Source organism: Oryzias melastigma, linkage group LG11 (assembly GCF_002922805.2).
Source record: "Oryzias melastigma strain HK-1 linkage group LG11, ASM292280v2, whole genome shotgun sequence".
In the NCBI taxonomy this organism is placed as follows: domain Eukaryota; kingdom Metazoa; phylum Chordata; class Actinopteri; order Beloniformes; family Adrianichthyidae; genus Oryzias; species Oryzias melastigma.
In genome coordinates this window covers 10,093,053-10,113,753 of record NC_050522.1, presented here as the reverse complement: position 1 = coordinate 10,113,753, position 20,701 = coordinate 10,093,053, and the positions used below count along the sequence as shown (strand labels likewise).

At 35.9% G+C, this 20,701-nt stretch overlaps 1 protein-coding gene across 2 annotated transcripts in view; it reads right to left on the bottom strand.

The window, feature by feature from the left end:
- Positions 1-20,701, bottom strand: part of elp2 (elongator acetyltransferase complex subunit 2) — a 39,424-nt gene that overhangs the window by 15,908 nt on the left and 2,815 nt on the right. The window contains exons 5-15 of one of the 2 annotated variants that reach the window (XM_024259688.2): positions 20,468-20,545; positions 20,260-20,324; positions 20,094-20,160; positions 14,194-14,340; positions 13,540-13,635; positions 12,560-12,660; positions 5,002-5,139; positions 4,532-4,678; positions 3,317-3,508; positions 1,847-1,916; positions 1,560-1,652 (exon numbers count right to left, since the gene is read on the bottom strand). In XM_024259688.2, coding sequence (XP_024115456.1) covers positions 1,560-1,652; positions 1,847-1,916; positions 3,317-3,508; positions 4,532-4,678; positions 5,002-5,139; positions 12,560-12,660; positions 13,540-13,635; positions 14,194-14,340; positions 20,094-20,160; positions 20,260-20,324; positions 20,468-20,545 — 1,194 coding nt within the window. The remainder of the gene's footprint in view (positions 1-1,559; positions 1,653-1,846; positions 1,917-3,316; positions 3,509-4,531; positions 4,679-5,001; positions 5,140-12,559; positions 12,661-13,539; positions 13,636-14,193; positions 14,341-20,093; positions 20,161-20,259; positions 20,325-20,467; positions 20,546-20,701) is intronic. The other variant, XM_024259697.2, reaches the window with a different exon arrangement.

Genomic DNA, 20,701 nt, shown 5'->3' with positions numbered 1-20,701 from the left:
ATTTTTGGCTGATGCTTCTAATGTGACTAATGCTTTTGAACTGGCTAATGCTTCTACTGTGGCTAAGGCTTCTAATGAGGCTAACGCATTTGATGTGGCTAAAGATTCTAATGTTGCCACGCTTCAATTGTGGCTAATGCTTCTAATGTGGCTAGTGCTTTTGATGTGGCTAATACTTTCAATGTGGCTAACACTTCTAGTGTGAATAACGTTTCTATGGTGGCTTACGCTTCTAATGTGGTTAACCCTTCAACTGTGGTTAACGCTTCTAGTGTGGTTAATGTTTCTAATGTGGCTAACACTTCTATTGTGGGTAAAGCTTTTAGCATGGGTAAGGTGCAGCATGTAACAAACAACGTAAAGAGTTACAATGGATGTAGTTAATGAAGTCTGACTGAATGACAGCTTTATCTCCAACTTTTTAGTCTTGCTTAATAATTCGGTGTGCCTCATAAATGACACAAGTTCAAAAACAGACCATGCACTTTATAATCTGGTGCGCCCTATAGTGCAGAAAATACGATAGCAAAGAATAAAAATCAAGAGGGAGCTTCATCTGTAACTGAGAACACCACGATGGCTTGAAGTCAAATTCTCCTTCCCTTAAATAACTCCTACGTTCATATAGCTTTTCTCCATTTAGCTTGCATGAAATCTTGTATGAAAGCTTGTCATGTTGCTACTTTTGCCCCCAAAGAAGCTATTTTAAACAAGTGAACCTTCATCTTTAATTCTTCACGGCTGTAGCCAAGAGTCAATCACCTAATCCACACGAGTACCAGTCGTCTGCCCTAACACTGTCTGTCAAAACGCTACTATCCTCGTGCTTTAGTTCTGCTACTGGTTAGCATGCAGCCTAATTCATATTTTCTCCCCATGCCCAAAGAAACCAATCTAATAAGTGAAAATACTCTGTTAACAACACGTTCACACTTTGTTGCTTCTGCACAGCCGGGGGTCAGCGATACTTAAACTTTGCAATCACATAAGCCCGGTTTCTAATTAGCATTACAGATTAAAGAGTGATTTCAATCATGCTGACGACAGCCGTCCACACCCTCTAGCAAGGTTTTTCTTTTTTTAATCCCCATGCTACTACTCTTTTATTTGACTATTGTTTATTTCCCTTTTTTTTTGGTACTTTTTTCTCGTTCTTCCCGTATATCTTCCATAAAACCCGCTATCCAATCAGAAATCAGATTTTTTTCTCTCCTTTTCCTTTAAGTCGAGCTGTCATTAGTGCTTCTTGCCATCTCTCCCTTCCTCTTATTCCAGCCTCCAGCAGACCTCAGACACTGAACTCCAGATGTAACGCAATAACTGGGCTTCCATCTGGCCGCATCTCCTTCTCTTTTACAAGAATGACTGGCGACAGGCAGACATAAACTCTTAAATGTGTGCTAAATGCTGAGGCAGCTCAACGCATGGCAGAGGGAATGGGAATCGGATAAGGATGAAGGAAGACAGGCACTGTCTGTGGCTTCACAAAGATTTATTTGCACGGCTCGCCAGATTTTAGGCAAGAATATGATGTGCTTGTTAAAACGGCTTTACTCTACCAGTCAGGATGAGTGGGTGGAAGTAGGACTCCTGATACTGGTCAGATATGCTGTTGAACGGCTCTTCTTCGGTGGTTTTGGGGACAAGGTCACCTGCGAATGGAAATGATTTGTCAATTATATTACATAAAAAAATGAAAACACTTAAGATACTACTTGAGATGAATAGAGCACAGCAGTCTAAAATTACTTAGCAAAATGAAATTGCAGATTTTTAAAAGAAAAGCTATTATCAGAGACCTCTTTTCTCAAATGTAAGCAGAAAAACAGCAAACTGCAGTCATTACCTTGGAATACAGCCTTGTTGGACAGACCTAAGGCAGGTGTGCTCGCCCCTTCAGGGAGGTTTACACAGTCCTGCAAAAACCACATATAGTAATGGTTAATTCAGCACTAAAAAATGTTGATTTATCTATATAGGAATCAAATATTGCTAAATCAATGAGTTAATAATGACAGAGTTCAAGAAAAAAGTTGTTCAATTATTTATAAAAAGTTAACTTTTACAAGAGTAAAACTGTAAACATAAGATTAAAAAAGTCGTACATTTTAATGTAAATATTTCCATTTATACGAGTTAAATTTTATGAAAACAGATCTAGAGAGATTCTTCAGGACTGTGATGTCCTTCTAAATTTTTGAATTGTCTGTAACATAAAATAAACCGGTAATATTTGATAGTCTTTCATGAAACATTTTAAAAACTACATATCAAATTTTATTTTCAAAATATATATCAAAATAAATATATATCTTTATTTTTAAAGGTAATTTACTTTTTTTCTTTATTGTGGGGCTTTATGCTTGTAAAATGTCATAATTCCACAACTTTGATGTAAAATTTGGACTTTCTCTCAAAAGTTTTACAATTTTTCCCTATATTTATACTCTTTAAAAATATCTGTTATAAATTTGAAAAGCTAAATATAACTTTCTTTATTTGAGTTTTAGAAGGATATATATTTAGGCTTTTGTTCTAGTAAAATGTAGATATTTTTTCATAGTTGTTTAACTTTTTTCTCATAATTGTGGGACTTCATGCTCGTAAAATTTTGACTTATTCCCAAAATTTCTTAACTCAGTTCTTGTAACTTGTTTTGCAACTTTATCTTATTGAACCGTCTATGTTTTTATTTTTTATGGTGGCCCAAAAACTCAGCCATAAATAAAAATAAAAAAAGGAACATTCTTTCTTTTATTAAAAAATAGCATGACATTTTTAGAAGACTTCTTAGAGAAAAGAATATACAACTTCATTTTTTAAGAATTGCTATTTTTTTCAATTATTGTACAAATTTTTGACTGTCTCACATTTTTACAACTTTATTTTTGTACAATTTTAGTCATATTTTAAAAGCTAAGCATATAATTTTATTTAAAAAAAACAACAATTTTTTTTCCTTGTAAAATTCTAAAACATTGATATTTACAACTTTATTCCCATAAATTGTTAATTTTTTCATAAATGTCTTAAAAAAGCAAGACTTTTTCCTTGCAAAATGACAACTTTTTTAAGCATAAATTCATAATTTTATTGTTTTTAATTGCTGCATTTTATTTCATAATTGTACGATTGTATTCTTGTAAAATTGTACATAGTTTTATGATGTTATACTCATATATTTGAATCCTTTTTTTTGTTATTGTGGCCTTCATACCCTGTCACAGTTAATATCATGAAAGGAAGAAAAAAAAACTTCCAGGTTATAATTCTGTTAAATGTGTTTTCATAGAGATTATTTTTGAGATTCACTCACACTGGAGACCAGCAGCTTTTCTTTTGAGGTCCCTGTGATATTAGCAAAGTTCTCCACAAAATTACGAGGTGCTTGAAACACTCTCAGGACTTTCTCATCAGCCCCCGACACAAACTGAAACCGTCCCACCATGGCCAGACACTGCATGTCGTATCCGTGGATCTGCGGGCGTGAGATTTCATGCCAGGTCACCTGCAGCGGCGAAAAAAGACATTTTGTTAGTTCTGGCCAATAAATGAAGCACTGGGACAATGTTAAATAAAGCCTAGCATCGTCATTCGTTGAATTTCAATGTTAGGATGTTAGGATTAACATATGTAAGTGATATTTATGTGAAAATGTCAAGTATTTAAAAAAAATATGTAGTTTATTTTCCTTTAAAACAGTTATCTTGGTTGGTTTATTTTTTAACAATAGCACATTCATTGTGCTATGAATAGTGTTTAAAAAAATGTAATTGTTTAAATATTGAATTGTAAATTGCAAAATGAATTGTCATTTGAATTATGACCTCAAAAGCACATGACAATTTACAATGCAATAATATTGTTTTTATTCAATATTTTATTTTTCAAATTTTGTATTGAATTTTAAATTGCAAAATGCATTTTGCAATGCAATTGAGAAATGCATATTACTTTGAATTATAGCTGGAAAAAACGTCCATACATCTCATTGGTCAATTTAGAACTTGAATAACTTGCCCTACAGACAAAATATCTTGGAAAAAAATTAGAATGATCAAAAATATGTCTATTAGAGCAGGAATATGAATGATCAGCACAGAGGTCACTCTGAAAACTTGTTAATTTATATTACAATTATATAATTTAAAAAATCTATCTGTAATTATATTTTTTGAATTGATTTAGAATTTAAAAAAAACTGGAGTTAACTGGCCTATAACAATTGTAATTAAAAAAAAGATAAAGTGGTTTCAGTTGGAGAGTTATTATACTGTTTTAATATTTAAACCATTCTGCAGTTCAAGAATTACAGATGGACAAGTTAAAAAATAGTAAGATAAAAAGATTAAAAAAATCAGATCTACATGCAAAATATAAAACTATGTTTTCATTTAAGATATTTCAATGTACAGCCAATATATTTATGTCATGAATATAACTCTTTATAAGTGTCATTTACCCAATAATTATTCAATCAAATTTCTCATGTATCCTTTTTCAGTCATCAGTGAAAACTGATTGCTGTTACTTGTTTGTTGTCTTGTTTCTTCCAGGGAGCGAACAGTCTGGTTGTCTGGTCTGACCCCACACTCAGGATGAACTCGCCTTCAGGATCCCAGCTCAGGTCTTGAACCGCTCTGAAGTGACCTGATATAACCACTCCTGGTCTCCACTCCTGGTAACAGACGGTTTAAAAGTCATAACCTCTGCTGTCCATTAGTCAGTCTAATACTGTAATGTTAGTTGAATCAGTTGCAGCAAAAAAAAAGTTATCTCTGATTTTATTGCTTAAATATATAAACCAAAAATCACAATTAGTCAAAATGAGTCACAACTATGGTTACTATTGCTACATGCTACATTCACACCAGGCATTTGACGTTCCAAATCTGCCATGTCAAATATAAAATTTGACATGGCATTCAATTTTTGAACGGTTCGTCCTTATAAAATATATATTTCTTTAATTTGTACCTCAAGTCTCATTGTGACTTCTACCTGTACCTCTTTATTGGAATCTTTACACCAGAGATGTAGCGCTCCATGAAAAGCATGAGCCACAATCGTAGATCCATCAGGACTCATCTGGCAACCGTAGAAGCCCAGAGTGTTTCCGCCTACCTCCCCTACTCGCACCTGGTGTTGGAGAGAGGGAAAAAAAAGACATATTATGGGGGCAATCATCACTGATAGAAGCCATGTACTTGTCTGTCTTTTTATACACAACATGTGTCACCTCTTTGGTAAGGAAAACTTCTGGGTCAGACTAATTTGATTTGCTAGAGAGAAAAATAAATGTAGGTTTGACATGAGTGCACAACAATGTATCACATTAAAGACAATAAGATGTCTGTAAATGCAGAGATTGATATATATATATATATATATATATATATATATACATACACATATGTATGTATGTATATATACATATAAACACACATACATACATATATATATATATATATATATATATATAAAACCCCCATAATTCGCGGGGGTAGAGTACCAAAGATATCCACGAAGACGGTCAATCTGCCTCTGTTTTTTTCCCCCACAACCTCAAGTTAAATCTTGTGTGTGTGTGTGGTTTTTCTTTACATTATAATATTTTTACACACAAGTTAAAGATTAGTCAAGCAAGTTCCCACATTATATTCCACAAGTACACATTTTTCTCACATGTTCCTCTTTTTCCTGCAACTTCACATTCAGTTTTACATGTGTGTAAATTAAACTTGTATGTGTGACTCTAGCTCGTCTGTGTATTATTTAAGCATTTATGATTTGGCAAATATTTACCTTCATAGGGATATATAAGGCATAAGACTAAAGTGTTTATTTTGAAGTCTTTTTTGTCATCAACATGTGTTTTTAAATGTCTGTTTTGAATGATAAATTGAGTGTTTAGACTTTTAGTGTTTTGCTGAAAAAATGGTGCTAAGATAAACAGATGAAGGAGAAAAAGAGAAACTGATTAAGGGTTAAATGAACAAAAGCCACATAATATGGAAAATAAACTACAATAAATAATAGTTTTGTTCTGAATATACATAAAACATTTAAATGCCACATTTTTTATTTAAACATAAGAAAAACAATTGAAACCTTAATGAACCAACATTTTTAACATGAAAATAAATTGTGGTATTGTATCATATTTCAAGTTTTAGGGATACTCTTGTAAAAGCATGAAATAAAGATTTATTATTGCACTACACTTTTTGCACTATTACATAACATTGAAGTTAACTAAACTAGGAAAAATAAATAAATATATCAAATTTGAACTTCGTCCCACAGCATTTATTTGAAAATTATAATTGAAAACTTTTAACTTTATGTGCAACTTTAATGCAACTTTTTAGAAAAAGAGTCCCAACACTGGGCTTTCTGTGCCATGAAATATTAAAAATTCCTGCAGGATCCTGGAAGGACCAACTACCCCATGCCCAAAGCTTCTCTTCAACACTGTTTGAAGACATGCAAAATCCTTAGCTCGCAACTGATTAAAAGTTATATTCAATTAATTCATTTGAAACATAAGCCCGTAAAAAAAAAAGTATGCACAACTTTATCAAACCATGACTACAAAAAGTGGAAAATTGGAGACCAAATTAAAACTGCTTTAATGAGAAAAAAATATTCTAGAAATATGGCATAAGGCAGTGAGTCTCTGGAATATCGTGTTAACTTCTCAATGCTACTGAGAATTGAAAGTAATGATTAAAATCTTTATGAGACCCTGAGGTCTTGAGGGTAAATTACACCCAAGGTGAAGATCTATTATTGATTAGACCACTGGCAGTTCAAGGGACCGTTGCTCCCTTTGCAGCCCTCTGACTCCAACTATAGATGCATCATCCTCTTAAATGTTTTACTATCTCTTGTGACTTAACTAATGAGGCATGATCGTTTTATACTTGACTGATAAAAACCAGCAGCTTTACAGCTCAACTTATCTCAATAGGTTCAACTGCAGAAGCAACACACATGGGTTTCTACAGCCTTAGTCACAGGTACCTGTACAGGGGGTTGATCTGTATGTGTGCTGCAGGATTTTGGGTTGTCTGGGCCCGTGGGGGGGGTCATGGAGTGGAGCGGACGCATTTTAAGCAGAGTGCAGGTGTGTTTCGCAGTTCCCTTGAGGCTCGTATTGCCACCTCAAGGGACGTCATGGAAATGGAACATACAATTGTGTGTGTGGTAAGTGTATTGTGGAGTATTTGTAATGATAATAATGGAAACTTATGGAGTACGCATCATTGCGCAACACTATAGTCGCAATGATGTGAGTACTGGCTCATTACTGACTGTGCAAATGGTGTCAAGGCAATATGTAACTGTCTGTAGGACAGCCAGAAGATGCCCAGCAAAACTGCGGGGTGGGCGAATCAATATGAGTATCGATACCAGGGTGAAGTATCGATACTGGTGTGTTTAGATCAATATTTCCTCACTGTTTTTCTTGGACAGTAACGAGCTTAAATTTACTTATGGAGTACATGCAAGTGCAGCATCTGTCTGTCTGCATTGTTGCCAGATTGGGGGGAGAAAAAAAAAGCCCAATTCAAATAAAAACCTGCCCAATTGTGCAGGAAACTGCCCAATCTGGCAACATTGCCTGTCTGTGTAAATAACGCACTTCCTCCTCTCTTGCCCCTCCCCTTCCTTCTTCATCAGAGAGCAGAATCAGTAAAGAGCCACATATTTGCACCAACAGTAGAACTTTTTTGTTGTGTTGTTTACATTTTTATATTACAGTGTTGCTTTTGTTTGTTTTTTTTCTTTTTTTTTTACCAGAGAATTTGATATTTAATTACTGCCTTTTTTTTTTATAAATACAAGTTTGTGGTGCAGTTACATTTAGATTTCAAAAATGTTGCACTAGTTACCATTTTCTTCTTATTATTTTTGTACGGTGCCATTATTGATACTAGGAATGTAAAAAATATTAGATACGTATAGAAAATCGCTCTGGCAGTGGGAGTAACATCATTATCGGTTATAAATGTAAAAAATAGGTATCGAAAATTTATTGTATTGTTTCAAAACTACAAAAGCGAACAAGATTTTGTTGGTTAAAAGGTATAAAATCAATCAAGAACTAAATACTCGATTTCTGGCAAACTTGAGTTTCTAATGGCCTGGCAACTGCCATGATATCAGGAATATACTGCCCCCAGTCCTCTCTAAGAACTACAATTTATTGATTGTGATTGGTTAAATTAAGTTCTGAGGCATTGTCAACCTGTGGCAACAACATGTGGCTACTTGGCCTTTAGAGCCTTAAGGGCCCAACAACAAGAACACCTTTTTTGTAAATTTTCAAATGACCGAACAATATCTGAAACAGTCAATTTGTTGTTGCTTTTTTTTCAAAGTTGAACTATGGCATATTTTTGTTTAGGACAGAGCATCTGCCAAGGCTTAAAGATATATCTCAAATACACACCCATTAAGTAATAATCCCCAAAGGCGCTGCGGTAGCCCACTGTGGTCAGTCAGAGACAATAATTACCAGTTTGTCTCGTTAGTAAGATGTGCTTTCCGCAGCGGTGGGCCCCAACCGCCCCACTGCTAACCCTGCTCTCCATTAAATCTCACCAATTACTCTAATCAGCATGAAGACGTGGAGCACTTCTTTGTAAAAATCGGCTAATTAAGACACACATGGCTAGTCATTTAGTGCTGTGGAATCTGCTCTGCCGCAAAAAACTTCAGTGTCAGTGAGGATGAACTTTGGCCAAGCCTGTTCAAAAATTGGAACGCACTTAAAATAACAAGACAAGAGACCTTTAATCCTTATTTGCAAAGGTGCTGACAAAATATAAATAGATGAGATTTTGTGGGGTTTTATTGGTGTATATGCATGTTTGTTTGTGACAGAGCTTCAGAGGTTAAGCCTCCTTTGTAGGCAGAAAACCTGTCAGTTCAAAGGGTTTGGATCACAAAAAAAAGATTCACAATCCATGCACGTTCACATTAAACATAAATGTTATTTTTGGTGAAGATGGATTACTTTTTCATTATGTTTTTCCAGCATTAATGGGACTGGTCTCCCACAGCTGCTTTTTTGGACCCAATTTAATTTGATGATTCTGGAGGGAATAATAACATACCATATTTTTTTTTTGGCTACAAGTCGCAGAAGCCAAAAAGAATGGGGCAAAAATAATAAAGAAGAAAAAAATATATATATAAGTTGCACTTTTAGGTGAAAAGTGCAACGACTTCGCCAAGCTTATGTTGAGTTATGCTGCTATTCGCACACCAGAGACGTCCAGTTTCAATGTCAAGTCAAGGTACAGATGTGATCAGAGGTTCTACAAAGATATTTTAGCATCGGTTAATCGATCTGGATACAGTGTGATTTAATCGATGCAGCACCATTTAACTCAGTTCAACATTGGCTGATTTCAAAGACTTCGAATAAAATGAAATCTTATTGCATTCTCTTTAAGACTAATACAATAAACCCTGATTGTTTAAATCTTAATCTGCATTTTTAAGACTCCTCTCCTCTTGAGTAAGCAAAATCTTTTAAATATCTTGGTGTCTGGTTTGAACCTAATTTATCTTCCAAATTCATATTCAATCGTCCACTTAATTAAGCTACAGTCTTAAAACGCTTTACCAGTCACTTTGCTGCCTTGGCTTTCATAAAAGACTAATCTCACAATTATTATTAGTTGCTCCAGAGTATAAGTCTTAGCAGCAAAGAAATGCTTAATAAAAAGGGAAAACCATATAGAAATCGCTCTGGAGTACAAGTCACACTTTGGGAGAAAAGTCTAATGCTTCTGAATTCTGCATTCACACTGAACGTGATACATGTGTCAAATTTGCGTCCGCTACCTCTTTTTCGATGCGCGTCAAATACAACGCTCAATACTTGTCCAAAAATGTGTTCATAAACTAGACCCTACTGGTGCATGTGGGAGAAACTACCATCAAGGTTTTAGTCACATCTCTACGTGTAAACATTGACTCTATATCTCATTTATAATGTATGGAAGACACGGATGATGTTGAGAGATCAGTTTTATTTTTATGAAAGGCTCTACAAAATGTCAGTATTGAGATCATTCATATATACTGATACACACACCTACAGTGTCCTGTAGTGGTTGTTGATGAGAAAATAACACTTTATATGAGCAGCTTTAAAGCTATTCAGAGCAGCTTTTTCACAAATGTATATATTTCGACATTCAGAAATATCATGTTAGGTATGGGTGGATATTGACAGCTGGTGTGTGTATGTGTTATGTATATTCAATTTCTATTTGCACAGTTTTGTTTGGTTTCTCCTCTGTTATTTGGGCGTATGACGTGTTAAAATGGAGGATCCTCTTAATAAACGAGATGTTTCATCTCTAGACGTTCATCCTCCCACTCTGGTTCAAATGTATAAATAAAATCAAATTTGGGTGAAGTGGTGCGTCTGGAGTTTAAAAATCTAAACTTTGGCAAAGAAGACGCATTGTATCAACCAATCAGTTACTCAGCTTCGGCTACACGTTATTATTCCCAAGTTGTGACTTATTGACGCATGGTTAAAGACACCACCGCGTCCCTTTTTGACGCTTTGGCCGTTTCCAACTTGCCGTTTTTTAACGTAGTGGTTGTTCCAATTAAATCAGGGGTCCGGTTATTTTGTCGGACGCAGTTCCAGACGTGGACTAAGCCACAGGACACCGCCGGTCCCCTAACCCTATCCTGGTCTGGATCCCGAACCGGTATTGATCCACGTCCAGTATGGGTGTAAATTTTAGGGTTTGGGTACCGGTGCATTCCACGTCCGGTACTGGGTTATGGTTAAGGTACTGGTGCAGTCCACGTCCAGTACCGGATCGGTACCCGTGAAAACCCGGAGGTTGGGTAGCCTTAATGGGAACAGTCAGCACAACAAAAAACGACGAGTTGAGGTAACCCAAAAGTGACGCGGCGGGGTCCTTAACCATGCGTCAATATATGACGACTATAGAATGAGAATATGTTGGCTTTGACACGTGACATGTTCAATAACGCGATCAACAGATAGACAAACTGATCGTTCTCAGCCTGAACTTCATGACAATTTTTTTTGCAATAATAAAAAGATCCTCTAATTTTATTCTTGTTTCTATTTTTTTTTCTCCTCTGACTAAAGCGAGACAGCAATTGGTCAACCTGAGATGAGTGAGACGGACCGAAGTAAGGCGCATTCAGCGGTACTTCTGTGTCTCTGAGACCCAATTTGATAACTTGCTATCTCGCATTAGTAGAAGAGGGAAACATAGAAATAAGAATAATGTCCAGAGAAAATTATCATAAACTTCAGGTGGAGAGCAATCAGATTCTCATCCGTGTTTGCTTTGGACGGCACTTCTTCTGTGTTGCTGTCAGTAGCAAATACTGATACACCTACAGTGCCCTCTAGTGGTTGTTTATGGGAAGCAAATGCTAAAGGGCAACTGCTCTTTAGTGGGAAAATAACAAATATAAAAATGAGACCATATTTATTTTTTAAAAGTCACATGTAAGTCGCAAAACTTAAGTCTTGGCCAAACTTTTGAGAAAAAAAAAAAGAAAAATCGGCTTACGCTCCACAAAACAGTTTGGCTTCATCTTCAAATCATGCCTTTTTTAATATACTTTTAATTTCCTCTTTCTGCGAGCTTTGTATTTCATCTGAGTAGACACAAATGATGAGATCAAAAGGTGCAAAAATGTAACCGATCAAGCGTGGAATCTTTCTCATCAGCCCCCCGAGCGTAATCATATTCTCGGTTCCTGTCACGGCGAGGTGAACCACTCCAGTTCAAAGGAATGCTCGTTCTGTGTGTGTCTGTCAGCCTAATACTTTTACATTTAAGACAAGACTCGCTGTTCCCATTCAGCCTTGAACCACCTGAGAAGATGCCAGATGTATCCAATAAAAAAAGGGGGGGGAAAGGGTCTGGAGCAGATGCTCTTTCTGTTTCATCCACACTTGGGTTAAATTTAGCCCCACTCTGGCACAATGGCATCTGTTGGGAGCTCAGAGAGACACGATGGAGGGGGGGCGCAGCAGACAGACAGAAACAGAAATGATACTGAAGATGGAGAGAAAAATACAGAAAGAAAGGAAGCGATAAAAGGTTGAAATTATGTCAGTTTGGGGACTAAAAGAGAAAGATGATGAAGGAGGGAAAAAGAGTAGGAGCGGAGGCCAAAGCAGGTCTTCCTCCACGTTTCTTTCCATCTCCTGTCATTTATGCTGGGGAGTGGGTTTAAGAGACAGCTTTCAATGTGTGAGTGATGGACTAGGAAGACATGGGATTGTCTAAACTTTCCAGTTGTGGGCCAGATTCAGCACCTCTTCATCACTGTCCGCTAGTTCTATTCCTGACAGCTCACCGTCGGGGAGAGTGAAAACTGATGAAGGGGCTACTGACAGAAGGAAAGGAGATCATGGATGGACGTCTACTAGAGGTAACACAAAATACTGTGGAACTGAGAGTGTGGATTTGGTTGACTGGGCACTTGCCACATATGGGGACCATTGTGTATTCGTCAAATCTATACTAACCTGCTCAACCCAGACGCCCGATCCTTCTTCAGGAGCCCAGATGATCATGGTTTTGTCCATAGAGGCAGAGAGGAGCCTGGCTGATTGTTGCAGCTCATCGTCTGCAGGGGGAGACAAACACATGTTAAAGATGTGAAGATTATGATCATGCTGCACAGTTTGAGGTTTCATATGAAGTATAATCTGTAATAGACAAAAGGAGATTCTCCAGTTAATAAGATGTTTTGCTTCAGCAAATACACAAAATTCAAATAAAATAAGCAAATTCCAACAATCTTCGGCACATCTGAGATGGGCAACAGGTTAAGCAAAGATGCCCAGAATTCCTTGTCCCTGGTCACTTCCTCCAGCTCCTCTGGGGGGACCCCGAGGCGTTCCCAGGTCAGTCGAGAGACGTAGTCTCTCCAACGTGTTCTGGGTCTGCCCAAAGGTTTCCGCCCAGTGCCTGAAGGGCCAGGAGGCGTCCAGGAGGACCAGATGCCCGAGCCAGCTTTAACTGGCTCCTCTGGTACCCAATGGAAGAACAAACTGAAAGATGTAAAGTCTTCAAATGAAAAGTGATATATTCAGGGATAAATGGCTCCCAGTTCTAACATATATTTCAAAGGAATAAGGTGAACCATGTAAAAAAAAAAGACTGATTTTCCATACTTTTCCATTTTTTGTATGCTTTTTTTCTCTTGAGCCAAGATGGGAAGCTACCTTTGAATGTCTTTGAATCTGATCACAATAGAATAAATTAAATATCAGATCATTGATCGGGGTCAACATTCGATTTCGGTTGAGACATCAACCAAGTGATCGGCCCCGATATCAGATCACATGATCGGATTGGGACATCCCCAACTTACTTTGTGGATTTCACCTTTTGCTGGATATTTATGGAATGTAACCCCACAATAAATGCTGGAACAATGTAGTTTACAAAAAAAAAAAATCTTTCCTCTGTATAACTGATGCTGGTGTGAGACCCACTCTACCTTTGTAGACAGGAGGCTGCCAGTGGACTCCACACACCCAGTTCTCATGTCCTGCAAGGACGGTTTCAAGGGACACAGAAAACACTGAAGACGTCCCTGGAAAAAGAATACAACAGTTATTTTTAACAGTTTAATCTGAAATACATCAGATGAAAGTGGTGGATAAAACTGAGATGGACTACTGTGATCATATTTTGATCTATTGTAAAAGTGTTTCCAATGGTCTTTTAATTATGATTATTCTGTTTTTAGCCTAAATTAAAAAAAGGAAAAAAAAGTATTGTTTTCTAGGACATAGTTTCCGCAGAGTGGCAGGAGTCCGTTGGAAATTCACCTCAGAATTGTGGGCGGGACCATTGGCATAAAGAACCCCCCCCCTTCCCTTTCCATTAAAGAGAAGGGAGCTCTAACAAATCAAAATACTTTTCAAACTGCATTTTTTCGTCTGTTCCTGATTCACAATTTGAATAAAGAAATACTCAGAAATGCTATTTAAATGTAAATGCCTCACATTGAAATAATATTTTTTATCTGAGAGGGTTCTTTAAAAATACTTAAATCAAAATAACATGTTGAATTGACATTCCTACATCCCATCAAAAGCAAGACCGATGGGTTTCTGAATACACCAGGAAGCTGAGCTGTCTCGCTCACCTTGATCGTTCACTTCAAAAACGTCTTCTTTCATTCTGATGATGGTGTGATCGTCCTCTGTGGGGGTGTCTGTGCTGGACTTGGCAGTCAGCCTCCACACTCTGATGAGAGAGTCCTGTGAACAGCTGGCTAATAACAGCCCCCCACCTGAATGAACCAGACAGGAAACGTGGAACCCTTCACAGCTGAAAGACATTTTCAGGGATAAAGTAACCTTTAAACTTTTGAAAAGATTTTTACAATTGTGATATTTTATTACATTACCAAAAAAAATCCATTATTTTAATTAATATTTAGTATTATGATTTCCTTTGGTAATAAATATATAAATTTGTTAAATTCATCTTAATATTTACCTAAAATGCATTACAAAAACTGGATTCTCAAATAGTTCTGCATGAAGATCTCAAACAAAAACAATAAAATGATTACATTTTTAATCTGAACCTTTTTTATGAGACACAAACTACCAAAAAGAAGAAAAAAAGGAAAACAAAAATGGTACTTTCCACATGTTACATTCAAGGTGATAATGTAAAAGTCTTTCTGCTGTATAAAAACACACTAATAAAAAAAATGCTTTTGGTGTTTTTAACATGTTCTTGTGGCATTTTTCTGATGATGGAGGACATGTAAAGAAAATTAAGCTTTAAATTGTATTTCTGTGTATTCTTTTTATACAAATTGAGAATCAGGAGCAGACCAAAAAAATTCTGTTTGAGAATTATTGCATCTGTGATGTAGAAAATACTCTGAGGGGGCCATCATGTTTGAGTTTACAACTCAAGTTTATATGTTTTAACTATTAATGAATAAAAATGAAAAAAAAGCTCCCATGTATCCACTTCTAGACAAATAGATCCATGTATGCCTTCGTTTTCCTCATCTGAGCTGGTACCTGGCTCCAAACTGTACGGCTAGATAGCTCTGATATTGCTAGCTTGCTTTTTTTTTGTTTAGTATTTTTTTTTTGCTGCTATGCTTACGTTAACTTAGGTTTGTGAGATGCTATAAGCTAGTGGGAGAGTGCAAACAGAGATGATGGGGAACTAGTTGAGGCTTACTTCTAACAGTCCCACCTACAACTCAGAGGGAATTCTTGATAGAATTACTACTAAATAACTATAAAGTGTCCTGGATTTTGAAAGCAATTCGGACACCATCACTCACTACTTTTCTTTTGTTTCTCTAAATGCATGATATGACTTCGCCAGTTTCAAAAACTGAAAATCAAATCAATACAAATATTTTACAACATTTTGTGGATTGTTTATTAAAAAAATTACATTTAAAATCGTTTTTTGTGCAAATTGCAATGCATTGTGGTTTATATTCGCTAATGTGTTGCGCATCGATGCATGCTAGTTTTTCGCAAAGACTTCTGGGAAATTTCTAGAGCACTCAACTTATAGATCCAGACAGCACTAGAAAATGGTGAAATCACTATAAAGTGAGTAGGGAAGGGATTCAGACATACCCAATGTTCTAGAAAACGACAGATTTTTTGGGAGGGATTTTGACTAAAAACGGCATCATCATAATTGAAAGACCATTAGAAACAGTTTGAAAATAAATCAAAATATGATCAAAGAGGGACTTGAATTTCAAAACAGAGTAGCATGCTGGTAATAGGAAAGTCTCATCCAGCACATTCAATAGATTTTTTTTTTCACTGGAGTTAAATTCTGGACTGACAAGTTGAGCTTGATGAATCCTGACACAGACATCTTGGAATAAGCCCAGGCCTTGAGGCAAGAATGCATAAATTGGTGGAGCAGCCATGTTGTTTGGAATATACATTCAGAAAAACCTAATATTGTGGAATGAAGAGAACGTATCACACCACCTTGGCAAAAAATGGGAGCATCACTTCGCTTTTTGCCATTAATCTCTTCAATCTGCAAGTTTTTTTTTTTTAATTGGTTGTTACTTCTAGTACCTTCCTGCACAGTTTTTATTAAAATTTTAAACATTTCTGAGTTACGCCGAGCATCACCGCCATTTTTTTATAGACACATTTATTTAGCAGCAATCTGTCAGAATTATAATTAGCCATGAGTGGATGGCTCTTGACTGCAATAATGCCAGAAAAACAGGCAGAGTACAGGCCAAATGTACCCAGACAGGTGGTAAACAAAGCACACGCTGCTATTCCTGTATGTCCTCGTCTTTCACATTACGCGCGTCAGTTTTAGTTGGGCGGCCACCGGTCCAGTTTTCCCTCTGCCAAGATGAACAGCTATAATAAACTCTTTTCATATGCCACCAGTGAGAGCCCTCTGCCTCTCAGAAGGGGCACGAGGCAGGGTCTAATATTATATCAATCTTGGTGAGGAGACAGATGATGACAACGACAACAAAGATTTGTTTTGGCTCTTGTCTGAAGCTCAGCCAACAGCAGGCACGCTGACGGACTGACGAATGTTTCTGCATCGAAGATCCCCATCTTCACACAGGAGGAGTCACCCATACACTAGTGGAACTATTTCTGTACATTTACATGAATTTTAATTTTGGAATTCCACAAATATGTCAAAATAAGGTCAAATATGGGATGAAAAACACATATTTAAAATGTTAAACTGTACAAAATACTACAGATGTTTATCAAAGTCAAAAAATTTGTAGATTTTTTGGGGTTATTTTTTCAAAGTAATAATTTGGCAAAGACTTGTCCATCATTGCTAGTTTGAAAGCTGGTTTAGTATGAAATGTATTAGACCAGGGGTGTCAAACTCAATCGCACAAGGGGCCAAAATCCAAAACACACCTCAGGTCACAGGCTAAACAGGATAAACATTTATTGAAGTAAAACAAAATTTTTAAAACTTTAAAACCGTATCGTTTTAACATAATTATAAACTAGATATATAGTATTACCTGCAATAATGCTAATGGGAATTCTTTAAGACGAATCTGGCAGCTGAAGATACTGAAATTGATAGCTAAAAACACTATAGCTGATAGTTAGCTAAAATAATAGCTAAATGCCAAGTAAGCCTAAAAAACTTAAAAAAAACTCAGGTTAGTTAAAACAGCTAGCATGTAGCTGAAATATCTTAACTCCAAAACAGTCTAAAAAACATTAGTAAATGCCAAAATAGTGCAGAAAGCTAGCAGAATGAAACTTTAAAACTGTAACTTTTTAACATAATTATGAGAAATAAAAAGGCAGGAATATTATTCCAGAATAATTCAACTTAAACCTTGAATAACTTTTAATATTTTACTCCCCATAAAAGATATTTTGTTAAAATTATAGAAGGTAGAAACAAGCGCAAGATGACATCGAGCCATTAATAAAAATAAAATAAAAGGATCTGGGGGGCCGGACAGAATTACCCGGAGGGCCGGATCCGGCCCCCGGGCCTTAACTTTGACACATGTGTATTAGACTATAAGATAAAAAAGACCCTGATGAGGAGGGCAGATTGGGAAAAAAAGCATAGATTTAGCAGTTAGACGAGAGCAGACATGAATGGGGTTACATAATTCCCAGATCACAGATGGCATCAATGTATTTGGTGTCAAAGTACACTGGAACAAACACGACGCGGTGAAGCTGGAGTTTAGAGCCTCAGAAGACTGAATTCTTGCCTTATGCGAAAACATATTTTCATTCAAAAACAAACAGTCCAGTGGGTTTTACACCATCAAAATGACAGAGGCGCACTTTCTTTCAAGATAAAATCTTCAAATCCTTTATATTCATTTGTAACATGACAATAGTGCTACTATTAAAAATCTAATTAAAATGTTATGAAGGTTGTTAACACTTTATTTTATTGTATAAATAATCCAATTGACACTGAATAAACTGATGAGAATTCTAGAAATGCTAATAAAAGACTTCCTAAAAACACTTCAATCATCTTTTGATTAATTGTAAAATTGTTCTTTTAATTATTATTTTACAATTATTTAGCCACAGTCAAAAAAACCTGTGTCGTTTTCTTGTGGTTTCTAGGGGTGTGTATTGGCAAGAGTTTGGCGATAGTATCGTAAGAGTATCGCAATACACATCGTATTTAGCAACACAATATGAATTGTGATACACATCTCACGGCACGATACGTGTCGTGATATATCCCAAAATTGTACCGGAACGATTTTTCCTTTATCTTTCTTTTTGTTTTTTTTTTTTGAGAGTATGACTTAGAAAAAAGAACTCTACCTGAATAGGAATATGCCTTTCATGGTAATAAAATGTCTAAATTAATTTTATTTGCTGATCACGTTAAGCACTGCATCTCATAAAAAAAGTTGCTTTTAGCAAGCAAATTCATATTGGTTTTCTCCAAAAAAAAAAAAAAAACATTTTTCAGTTTAAGAAGAAAAAGAAACGGGGAATTTGCCTTAACCAATAAGGTTCCAAAAGTAGAAAAAAAGGGGTGTTCATTTCCAATATTGCTAAATGTAGCTTCTCCATTACTTTTAAATGGTTCTTTTTGGTTTGGTGCAGTGTTCTAAGAGGTTCAATGTGCTGCGCTGCCAACTAGTGGTCGGGAGTTTAAGTGGAACAAAAAAGAAAAAGTAAGACGCTGAACGTTTGCTCAAGAATAATTAATCAAATATAATCTTTTTGGCATTTAAGATCTTATCGCTGAATTGATTTTCTCCTACACCCCCGAGTAGTTTCTGCAGAGTGGAAATCTCTCTTTAAGTTGTGGGCGGGACTGTTGGCGTGGAGTAACCCCGCCTCCATTCCCCTCCCCATTGCTGAGAGTTCTCTTTTTATTCATTTTTAACTGTCCCGTTGTTCAGCGGAGCAAACTAGATAAGAGCTGAAGGCCTTTTGTGTTGGACAGATTTTACTGTAACAATAGTGGGTTACAAATCTTCAAACACAGGAGGAGTATACTTGTATGAACCTCTTTTGTACACGAGGATAAACTTTATTTTTTATTATATTTGTATGCAACTCTATTTAAGCAGAGCAGGGAACTTGTGGCTCACCCAGTGAGTGTTTTCAGTCACAAATGAGCTTTTTCCAACTGCATTTTTTTCATCTGCTCCTGAATCACAATAATTTGAATAAAGATATATTAAGAAATTAAATTTTTAGTCTAATTTTCTTTACATGTATCCTCTATCATCATGAAAATGCCACAAGAACATGTTAAAAACACTAAAACCGCCATTTTCATCTTTCCGGGCTATAAATGGTTTTTGCTAAAACCTTTCAAAATAAAACTAGAATTCGCAATACCAATTTCCAAGGGGCAAACCTAAAAACAGGGAGTGTAAAAGTCAATAACATAACAGATAATAGATAGTAGCATATAATAAATCAGTCTAATTACAAAAAAACACTAGAAAAAAAAGGTTAGCAAGGAGATTCTAAACTTGTTCTTACAGATTTAACACATTTTCAAAATTATACAAATATTTCTGAAAATTTGCTTAACAAAAAAAGAAGTTTATACAAAATAAAGGATTTAATTAATTAGTGATGTGAGCATGTATGATCTATAACTACATTTTATCATTCTATTGCAGCATTATAGCATCAGCATTATACAACTTTTTATATTACATCTGAATGAGAATAGTCATATAGAAAACCTTTTTTCTATTAAATTTAAGATTGTAAATAACACAATTCAATAATAACTTTAGACATTTGTGTTTAGAAATAGAATAAGCCCCTAGGTTGTAATAGATCTACTCTGTCAGTGTAACAGTCTTTATTTTTTTATTATTGCTTTAAGAAAAAAAATTTACAACTTCAAAATCCACACTATTTACTTTGCTTTTTAAAAAAAACATCTTTTGACTTTTTCTCTATCAAAAAGTTAGTTTTAATCCTTTACTAATACATTTACAAGACAAAATGTAACCATACAAATTGTATTTATAAAAAAATACAGCATTAAAATCTCCACCAGAATTGCACTCACGTGTTGACACCCATTCTACTCCCCGAACCCAGTCTTCATGTCCTTTCAGGGTCATGGCCTTCTGGAGCTTTATGGGATTATTTCAGAGAGCAGGTTGTAAAAATGTGCAAACTAGAGAAGAAAACAGGAAGAAGCGGCAACTTAATGAGCGTAGATCTGTGCTCACCTGTTCGCTGGTCACTACGTACAGATGCACCTGGGAGTCATCGCCTCCACAGGCCAATATGGGAACTGTGAGAAACACAGAGCCTTAAAAAGTGTCTCGAACTTGTTTAAATTTGAGGTTTTTATGCATGTAAAAGTGTAGAAAACTGTTCAAAACTGCAAAAAAACAAAACTGTATTCTAGGAATGTCTACATTGAGAACGAGTTACCTGTAGTGCCTGGTAACACAGCCAAAGAGACGTCCATCACAAAACCGCTGCCAAACGACACATTATGGAGGCACTTAGCTGAGGAGCACAAACACACAGGGAAAATTCTCCAGCAGCATCCATAGATCAAGGAACAAGCTATCATTTACCTATTAATCCATAACCATTGGAGCCTTTAACAAGCATATCACATAATAGGTGAGCTCCACAAATCATATCCATTTCTTACCAATT